An 11,334-nucleotide genomic window follows, 5' to 3' on the forward strand; every position below is an offset into this window, starting at 1 on the left:
GTCAGAAACACACATCCAAGCTGATCTCATGAGGAAATGTAACTATTTTATGTATTGGCAGAAAATAGCTATAATTTATACAAAATTCATACAATTTAATTGGTAAGAAAACAACTTTCCTGCAGCTCATTTCATTTATCTTTTAATGTCCTTTTAACTATTTGTAATGTCATACACCACCTATTACTATCCACAGGCACCACAAAACATGTATGTGTTGTTGTTTTTTTTTTGTTTTTTTGTTTTTACATTGAGTTTTACAATGACAAAACATTCATTCAGTCGTTTTCTTTTCGGCTTAGTCCCTTTATCTGGGGTCGCCACAGCAGAATGAACCGCCAACTTATCCACCATATGTTTTATGCAGCGGATGCCCTTCCAGCTGCAACCCATCACTGGGAAACACCCATACACACTCATTCACACACACATAAACCACAGACAATTTAGCCTACCCAATTCACCTATACCACATATCTTTGGACTTGTGTGGGAAACCAGAGCACCTGGAGGAAACCCACGCGAACATGCAAACTCCACACAGAAACGCCAACTGACCCAGCCGAGGCTCGAACCAGCGACCTTCTTGCTGTGAGGCGAATGTGCTACCCACTGCGCCACCGTGCAGCCCACGACAGAATAATAACACTGTATTACTCATAACTGAATTAGAAGACAGCCTAAAACATCAACATTTATTTGAAGATATTTTAGAAATTTCAAAAGTTATCAGACTGGAAAGAAAAAAAAAATGTAACTTCCAGATACTAACTCTTTATACAAAATTCAAGTGCAACATTAATTACACTTTAAATGTGACTCAAAACTTTTAACAATTTAAATTTGCCTTAAATCACTCGCTTTTAACTCGCACAGTGGCCAGATGGATTTTGAGCCATTCTTATTGCAGCATAGTAACCAGGTCACTACATGTTACTGGTGGAGGAAAACGCTTCCTGACTCACTTCTCCAAAACATTCCAAAGTGGCTCAATAATATTTAGTATGGTGACTGTGCAGGCCATGGGGGATGTTCAACTTAATTTTCATGTTCATCAAACCACTCTGTCACCAGTCTTGCTGTGTGTGTATTGGTGCATTATCAGGTTTAACTAGCAGAGTAATATCATAGTTTTGCTTAAAGTATCGTGCCAATGCCAAATGTCGGTTTCAGTGTTACCAGCAGTGAAGATCTTGGGCTGTGAACCATGTGAAACATGTATTGTTCTCCGATGAATCCACCTTCACTGTCTTTCCCACATCTGGGAGATTTACAGTGTGGAGAAGGCCCAAAGAAAAGGCAACTTAACGCTTTGTAATGCTATTTGAGGCTGTAATGTTTGCAAAATCAGATTAATGCTTCACAGAAACCCTGCAAACCCCACACTTAAACCGAACTGTCATTGGGGGATGAGTATATTATACTAAAATGTACAAAGGAGACCGTACAAATTCATCTCTACATCAAAAATGTATAAATCACCATGAAATAGGGTTGCAAAAATTCAACAACAGACGAGATCTGCACTCATTTAAATAGATTGTATTTTAAATCAAAAGTACAAAAGTAAAAAAAAATGCCATAAATACATATATGTATATACATAAAATGTACATCATAAGTTAGGGATGAATAATAGAATACTAATAGAATTTTATATACAAAAGAAGAACCCTGAGATCGACCTGAATCGACATTTCCCAATGTGGGATTGCATTTTCACTGTTTTAAACAGGAATTACATTCATGCTCAAAATTTCTGCATCTGCAATTATATTTCCTGTGCAAAACAATCCTTAAAATCAGTCTGTGCTTTAGAAAGACCACGTCTGTGGGCTGAATTATTCATAGCACGGCTTCTCTAATAGAGCGCGATGCAGTGTCAATGTTAAATTTATGATCTTCTCCTCCTGGTGACGTCAGATTTGCACAGACGGGGAGGCTGAGGCTTCAGTTGTAAGCTGTGAAGTGACTGTTGCGTTTCAGACAGTCCTCGACAACACTTTCGTCATCTTCATCACAGCTTTCCTCTTCATCCTCGCTGTCAGACTCATCGTAGAAGTTGATGGTTGCCTGCACTGGGAAATTTCTGAGCAGAGCCTCTCCGTCGCTGAAGAGGTAGTCGAAAGATTTCGATCTGGGCCAGTAGAGTCTAAAGAATTAAAAAAGAAAAAGGTAAACACACTGGGAATAGGGCTGAAATGTAAATGCAACTCATTATTTTTATTCAGAAATTGCAAAAAATTACAAAGAAAAAGTTTTTTTCTGAATTTCTGAAGTAAAAAGACTGGAATGAAATTTATTTTCCTCTGTAATATACTTTAGTAGTCTTGGTTTTATTTACAAAAGTTCACAAAGTAACACCTCAAAAATTATTTTCCAAATTTACTACCAATTTTTCAGCAAAACTAAATCATTTTTTACTGAATTGATTTTTTTTTCTAATTTTGCAGCAGAAAGACTGAAAGACTCTTCTTGTAAAACATACTTAATCTTTGTTTTATATACAATCATTACAGAACTTTTAACACACTTTATTTGTCATTTACAAGTATTAATATAAATGTATTATTGTGGAAACGGTTTTCATTAAGAAATTGCTGGTAAAGTGTTACATGAAAATATCCTTTCAGTGCAAAGACATTAACGTTTAACCCATTTTTGAGCACAGTCTTAAGTATCTGGCTAAATCCCAAACTGTAAATTGGAAGAACTATTTTTCTTCGGAAGCAATGGATAGAGAAGGGTATTCTTAAATTAGGGGATCTTTTTGAAAATGACGATTTAAAGTCATTTAACCACTTAACCCAACATTTTGGCCACAACAAATAGCAGTTTTGGATATATTTACAGATTAGACATATATTAAATAGTACTTTTAGTCAAGTTCCAGACAAGGACTATAATTTATCAGTAATTCTTAGAGCATATGGTAGAGGGCATGAAGTTTTGCTGTATTATAAATGATTAGTGGAAAACGCTTTTACAATGTAGATTTGTGTCAAAGAAGCTTAAAATAGACGTTCTAGTAAATTGAAACTATGTCAGCCCGGTTTTAAAAGTTGAAGTTCAGTTTAGTTCAGTAAAGTTTAATTTTCACTGCTGAAAGTCCAAACACTGAAGAGCAAATCCATTTATGCGCAGCTTCACAAGTCCCAACCAAGCAAAAAAGTGGCGAGAAACAAACTTCACCAATTGACGAAAATAAAGGGGAAAAAATCGTATTTTATTCATTTATTATTATTATTTTGTATTATTTTTTATTGAGTTTATATTATTTCTCCGTGTTTTGGATTTATGATAGCAACATCTAATTACTGTAACCGACACTATTGGGGAGGGAAGGGGAAAGGAGATGTTAAAAGAATGGAAAATGTGTAAATTGATGGTACTGTTAAATTATTGAAGAACATAAAAAAGATTTTATCATATAAAAGAAAAATCTGTTCAGTTTTTGTACTTCAAAATATAATGTATTGCAGAATGTTTATTTTTTGAAAAATCTACCAAAATTCTTAGTGAAACTATTTAAATAATTTTTTGAACAAACACATTGAAATAACCATGAAATGCCGCACAAAGACCGCAATGTTGTTGTTTACAAATTAGCAGCGTACAAACTCCACAAACACAACAGCTTTATTTGGAGCAGATTAGGCTTTAAGAGCCCGAAAGAAAATCACGTTATAAAACAAACTGATTGCTCAAGCCAAATAAAAACGTGCACTGACCTGACAGGGTGCTGGAAAGACTGCATTTTGCCATCTGTTGTAGTGTTACCGGGCACTTCTGGCCTGGAGTAAGGCTGGAAAAAGAAAAAAAATAAAGACGTGTAAGACCACATGCGTGCAATACAAACTCAAACAATGCTTCCTGTCCGGTGTTTATGAGGTGAAAGCGCTGCCAGCTTCGTGGGTGTAAAACACTCCGGGCAGGATGCGAAAAGCTGTGACATGGAGGGGTGTCAGGCTAAAGTGTTTGTGGGAAACTGCCTCCAACTCCCTTTCTCAAAGCTAGGTGTCTGCTTGGATGTTGGCAAGCGAGCTGAGAGCTGTTTTCCCTACACCTCGTGTCTGGGCACAGACTCAGGGTTCACACTCAGACAGTGGTGCCATATGGCCGAGTGTGTCTCAGTGCTGGAGCTGCTGTCAATGAAACACCTTCTGCTCACTAATGCTCACCACATGCCTGTCTGTCACCTTAAAGCAACCTACTGACGCTCCAAAATGCCCCACAGGTCACTAATTTACTAATTGTCACACACAACTAAAACATTGCAAAAAGGATGGAGTGTCCCTTACTAAACAGTGTGTATAAAATAAGAAAGTATACTGTCTGTATACATTTAATAGGTCATTGATATGCAGAAAATTCAAAATAACACCAAAAAGTTTCAAAACATTTTTGTTGTTCTGTTGAACATAAATGAAAAAGTTTTTAAAGAATGATGGAATCCTGTAACCATTGACTTCCTTGGTATTTCTTTTTCCTATATTATACATGTCAATGGTCACGTGTTTTTCAACATTCTTCAGTATTTCTTCTCTTGTGTTCTACAGAAACCCTCTTAAAAAAACTCTTTTGAACAAAAAAAAATACATTTTGGACAAAAGCATCTGCTAAATGACTAATTGTAACAATCAAATAGGTTTGAAAAAAGTCAATGATAGGTAAATGTTGAAAGAATTTAAATTTTTAGGTGAACTATCCTTTTAAGTACACTTTTAAAAATTAGTTGCCACCATAAATGTTTAAGTCGAGTCAAATTTACTAGTAATTTCAGCTTTTAAAATAGCACAATTTATTTTACATATGCTTGTTCTCAATGTTTGCATTGAAATATGTTTAAAAGGATCATTTAAGCATTGGCTTTTTGGTAAGTATGTGTTTAATTTACTGTTTTGATTGAGTAGTCTACTAAATAATGTTTGACAGTTTCCATATTTAATCAGTATATCATGGTTTTAATTGAACTTATTTTAAAAAGATAATCAAGCTTGTAAAAATACACTTTATTATATTAGAAATTATACAAAATGGGCTGAATAATAATAATATTAACAAATAATACTGAAATAGCAATTGTTTTCAACATTACCAACCGCATCACTGATATTGGTAGTATTTAAGCTTATAATACTTGAATATATACATTTTTGTTCATTTTTTTTCTTCTGTTGAAAACAAAAGATGATATTTTGAAGAATGTTGTAACTTGTAGCAATTGACTTCCATAGTATTTATTTTTTTATTTTTTACTATGGGTGTCAATGGGTTACAACATTCAAAATATCTTCTTTTGTGTTCAACAGAAGAAGAAAAAAATTAAGAAACGATATATAATCAAGTATTTTTAAGCTTAAATATTTATGAAGTACACTAATATCAGCAAAAAACAAAAACAAAACAAAAAAACACCAGAATGAACAAGTGAACAAGTCGAGGATAAGCAAATGATGACAGAATTTGCGTTTTTTAGATGAAATATCCCTTTAAATGTGGTTAATAAAATGAATATGAAATATATATTTTTTAAAGTACTCACACAAGCCAGCTTGGTCCTTCTGCATTTGGTTTGAGCATCTTTTCTTGTCACGAGCCACGGTCTCCACAGGGAAGCTGGGCTGTGGAACAAATGACCGGAATTATTTAGACGCGGGCATCTTAGAATAGGATAGAGTGGAATCGAATAGAACAGAATAGAATGCTCACCTGCTTGTCAGTTGGATTTTACTGTCCATATATATAGAATGAGGAGCGGCAAAGCACACAGAATTCATCGTCTCTGTGTTTTTCGTTTTGTTTGGCGCTGGTCGAGAATAGTCCGGCGGTCGATCGTTCGATGTCCTCAGCGGGGCTGTGAATGAATGAAGGCGCGTCGCTCTCGGGGTTTTTATGCAGCTGCTGCTGTAGGGGGCGGAGCTGGACGGTACAACCGACGCCAAATGACCCGAGGTTGTTTTAAGAGGGGGTTTGGTGCTGTTTGCCAAATGATCGGGATATAGTGTGCTATGGACATTTTGGTGCGAAGACTTCTCCAGTTGTGTAAACAGTGCGCCCCAGCGTGAGGGTGAGAAATCTGGTACCGTGAGGTTATTAGAACAACACGGAGGGGCAAATTTGCACACCATCTGCGAAAAAGACTACAGGGGGGCGACACAGGAGTGCAGTCATATATAACTAATGTAGTTAGCTAGTTAGTTATTAGGTTTTGAGTGTACATTAAATTAAGGGACGACAATCACCCTTGTTTTAATGTAGTGAAATGTTTTAATAGGCCTAATTTTTGGCACATTCTTTGCTTTTTGTAGACTATCTAACATCTTACAGTTTTACAAATAATAATGGTTAGCCTAAATAGCCCAAATCAAAGTGAAGTTCCATGATTTAACATTAACTAGATAAAGTAAACGGGTTGTTTTTGTAGGCTAGTAAATTTCCTTAAGGGAAAGATAAAAAAGTGTGTATACAATATATCATTCGGGTTAGCATGGTATTTAGAAATTATTTGGTTTGTATTAATACACAGAAAAAATGGTAACCATAAAACCATAACATTAATTAGCCTAACTAGTTTTGTTGAAGAAAAAATATGACTCTACATCACTAAACCAATATTTATCGGCTTTATTTAGGATATGGCTACTTCGTAGATTTGATTATAGCGTAGCTTCGAATAACAATTGTATTTATATTAACAATTGTATATATATACACAAGCATTTATTCGTTATTCTTTTACCAATTATTATTGATTATTATCATTTATATTTACTTAATGTACAACTGTATTTAGGCTAGGCTACAAGTATAAGTTCTGCCTGGGCTATTAGACCTACTAAAATGTGCACAATTACATGGATAATACACTGATAACTGAACTGGTATTATTAGCATATGCTATAATAGCCTACAAGCCTGCAGTTTTGTACTGCACAAAAAAAGTCATTCAAAGAAAATCATTTACTTGAGCATGATCAAATGTAAAACAACTATTTTAAAAAGACAAATTTTTGCTGTACCCAACAGAATATTATTTTTTTATACTTTGAGATTGCACAAATGGTTTAATTTATTAACGCATAATTTAATGCATAATTTATATATTTATTTAAAAACTCTTCATTAATGTTATCCCAGCAAGCTGTAGGTCGCAAAGATGAATCACATAAAATGTTTACAAGCTTCGTTTTAAATCACCTTTAAAAATATTTTTTATTTGAATGACTGTCGCATTAATAAACTGTTTTGAATCCCTCGTGATGTCTCTCCTCTAATTCACCCTTAAGCAACTGATCTAAAATCAGCGCTTAACTCAAACATTCGAATGACTTACCAAAAACCTCACGGCAATTCGTAACTTTTTGATTTAGTGGCTAATTCGTACGAATTCGTACGATCTAATTCGTACAATTTAGTACGATTTGCTCATCTCCAATGACGGTTGGGTTTAGGGGTGGGGTTAGGTGCCACGCCTCCTTTTTAAAATCGTTCAATTTCGTACGACTAAACTCGTACGAATTCGTACGAATTAACCACTAAACTGTCAAAACGTAAAATACTTACGTTTTCTCGTGAGATCAGGCTGGTCAGTCAGAGCGCATCTCGCGCTGTTTGTCTAAAAGCACGCGTTCGCACTCCAGCCCGTTAAGAAAGGTGCAAAATGTGTCACGACGCGCATTTAATGAGGTCCTAATGGGGGCTTGATGGACTTCGCCGCTCCATTTGGAGGAGCAAATTTGCGAGGCCGCGTCACTCGGACCTCCTGCGGGGCCAGCAAACTGACCCGCTTCAGGCAAAAGGGCCAAATGGACAACCCAAGGTAGCAGAGCAGAGCTGTTGCTTAAACATACAGCCGAGATAACGGATAATGCGATGAATCAATTAAGGATTGTGTTTTTGTTTAATTCACTAATTGAATTAGTAAAAGAGAGGCTAGTTTTAAACATAAAGGAGTTAAATGTAACAATTTACAGCATAATTTTGGCGCATTTAACATCAGGATTTTCACAGGGGTCAGATAATAATATATTTATATATACTATATTTTATATTTTCAATATTTTGTCTTTGTGTGTTGCAAAGCTGAATAAAATGTACATCTGCTTCAAAAAAATGAACACTATTGTGTGTGTGAGGATTTCATGGGTCCACAGAGCACAGGTCAAGCACTGAACCCGAACTCCTTTTGGCTTTGAGCTCTGTCAAAGCTTAGGCATGATAAAATTAACACCAATAGATAAAATTTAATGTGCTTGGAGTTGATGGTAACATGTTTCATTGATGTTTTACAACGGAGTCTTGTAGGCATAAATTTGGTCACATTGCATTAAATATATCTACACTGACAAATAGGTACACTCAAAGATAGACAGATAGATAGATAGATAGATAGATAGATAGATAGATAGATAGATAGATAGATAGATAGATAGATAGATAGACGGATAGATGGATGGATGGATGGACGGACGGACGGACAGATAGATAGACTGACAGCCGGATAGACAGACAGACAGATAGATGGATGGATGGATAGATAAATAGATAGATAAATGGATGGATGGATAGATAGATAGATTGACAGATAGATAGACGGACGGACGGATGGATAGATAGATAGATAGATAGACAGATAGATAGACAGACGGACAGATAGATAAATAGATAGATAGATAGATAGATAGATAGATAGATAGATAGATAGATAGATAGATAGATAGATAGATAGATAGATAGACAGACAGACTGACAGCCGGATAGATAGATAGATAGATAGATAGATAGATAGATAGATAGATAGATAGATAGATAGATAGATAGATAGATAGATAGATAGATAGATAGATAGATAGATAGATAGATATAGATAGGCGGACGGACGGACGGACGGACAGAAAGATAGATAGATCGATAGACTGACAGCCGGATAGATAGATAGATAGATAGATAGATAGATAGATAGATAGATAGATAGATAGATAGATAGATAGATTGACACAGATAGATAGATAGACAGACAGACAAATGGATAGATAGATTGACACAGATAGATAGATAGATTGACACAGATAGATAGATAGATAGATAGATAGATAGATAGATAGATAGATAGATAGATAGATAGATAGATAGATAGATAGATAGATAGATAGATAGATAGATGGATAAATGAATGGATGGATGGATAGATAGATTGACAGATAGATAGATAGACAGACAGACGGACGGACGGACGGACAGATAGATAGATAGATAAACAGATGGATGGATAGATGAGCAGACAGTAAGGGTGGTGTTGTTTATTCTGTTCATTTGGGAGTGATCTGGCGTTTGGAGGTCTGTCTAGTCCCAGTCTGTTTGAACATTTGCTGATCTCAGAGTCTTGGAAACCCCCTGCCACTAACGGCTCTCAAAAATCTTCTCCGATAGATAGATAGATAGACTGACAACCAGATGGATGGATGGATGGATGGATGGATGGATGGATGGATGGATGGATGGATGGATGGATAGATGGATAGATAGATAGATAGATAGACGGACGGACGGACGGACAGATATATGGATGGATAAATGAATGGATGGATAGATAGATTGACAGATAGATAGATAGATAGATAGATAGATAGATAGATAGATAGATAGATAGATAGATAGATAGATAGATAGATAGATAGATGGACAGACGGACGGACGGACGGACGGACGGACAGACAGATAGATAGATAGATAGATAAACAGATGGATGGATAGATGAGCAGACAGTAAGGGTGGTGTTGTTTATTCTGTTCATTTGGGAGTGATCTGGCGTTTGGAGGTCTGTCTAGTCCCAGTCTGTTTGAACATTTGCTGATCTCAGAGTCTTGGAAACCCCCTGCCACTAACGGCTCTCAAAAATCTTCTCCCCCATGGTCAGGAATGTCAGTAATCACCAGCCCACTGCTCTGCAGGCCTGACCAGTGTGTTTTCTTTAAAGCAAGTCAACACTGATCTTTAATTTAAAATAACAAGAAATGGATTAGTTACAGCACGCAGAATATATCAGTTACTCTAAGAAGATCTCGCAGTATTTTGTCATCTTGTGTCTAAAAGTGATTAACTGCTGCTCTAGTCTGAGCTATTTCTTTCTTTTTTTTTTTACATTAAACAAGATGTATAATCTTATTTATGACTAATCCATGATACTGGATTAAACTGTTTAGATAAAACATAATGTCTATTTTAATAACTAACTCAGTTAAAAAAATTTTTTTTAACATTCTGACTGATTGCTATGCCTGATTAAGTTATGTTTTGAAAATATTTGAATAATGCAGCGGCCAGCCCATAACCTTCCCCCCAAGATTGACTTAATCATTGAGATCACAGCACTGTAAACTCTATAATACATGTAATGGATTATTTCAGAGAAAAATTTTTTGGCTTATATAAATGTGCAGCAACTTCTCACATCTCAAATTTACTGTTTTAAAAACACACTGCTGTTTCAAAAGTGAAAAGGTCAAATTTAAATTATGAGCAAATAACTGAAACACATTCTTGTATGCATCTGTATATAATGTGACACGTAAAAGAAACAAATTAGGAAAATATTATTTATGTACAAAATAACTGCCTTTAAACTACTCTGCTCAACTGACTGGTATAGTTTAACATTACTGTTTACAATATTAATCAGTCAAAAACTTGTAAGATGTGGTCAAATTCTAAATAAATTAAGTTGTGAAAAAAAAGATTAACATTTTCATTAATTCATGCATTTTTCTTTTTCTTAGATATTTTGAAAAAAATGTTAGAAACCTGTAACCATTGTATAAAAGCCAATGTTTACAGGTTTGCAACCTTTTTAGAATATACTGTATTCTCTTTTGTATTCAACAGAAAAAAGAAACTCAAACAGGTTTGTGCCGAGCAAAGTGGGAATAAATGATGACAGAATTTTCAGTTTTGGACAAGCTATCCCTTTAAATTATTGCATTAATTAATGTGATTTTCTTAAAGAAAACAAATTTTCTTAAAGCAATAATACCCCACCAGTTGTAGTAGTCCAGTCAACAGAAAATACTAGCAAAAGATTATTACAGAACACAGACCACAGTAAAAAATGAAGACTTTGGAGTGACCTAGTCAAAGTCCTCACCTGAATCCAGTTGAGATGCTGTGGCATGATCTTAAAAAGGTGATTCATGCTTGAAAACCTTCCAATGAAGCTGAATTACAACAATTCTCCAAAAGATGAGTTGGCCAAAATTCCTCCACAGCGCTTTAAGGGGCCGATCACATGGAACGTGCTTTTTGTGTTGAGAGGCGCTTTTTTGAACGACTTACTAA

General features: G+C 35.3%; 1 protein-coding gene across 1 annotated transcript; it reads right to left on the reverse strand.

Moving 5' to 3' along the window:
• Positions 1 to 1,584: 1,584 nt before the first annotated feature.
• ripply1 (ripply transcriptional repressor 1) lies at positions 1,585 to 5,894 on the reverse strand. Its single transcript, XM_056446664.1, has 4 exons — positions 5,713 to 5,894; positions 5,546 to 5,624; positions 3,732 to 3,805; positions 1,585 to 2,152 (listed from the first exon to the last, which is right to left on the reverse strand). The coding sequence occupies exons 1-4, from the start codon at positions 5,778 to 5,780 to the stop codon at positions 1,951 to 1,953; spliced, it is 423 nt and encodes a 140-aa protein (XP_056302639.1). The 5' UTR covers positions 5,781 to 5,894; the 3' UTR covers positions 1,585 to 1,950.
• Between the last annotated feature and the right edge of the window lie 5,440 nt (positions 5,895 to 11,334).

The sequence above is a fragment of the Danio aesculapii genome, chromosome 21 (assembly GCF_903798145.1).
Source record: "Danio aesculapii chromosome 21, fDanAes4.1, whole genome shotgun sequence".
In the NCBI taxonomy this organism is placed as follows: Eukaryota; Metazoa; Chordata; class Actinopteri; order Cypriniformes; family Danionidae; genus Danio; species Danio aesculapii.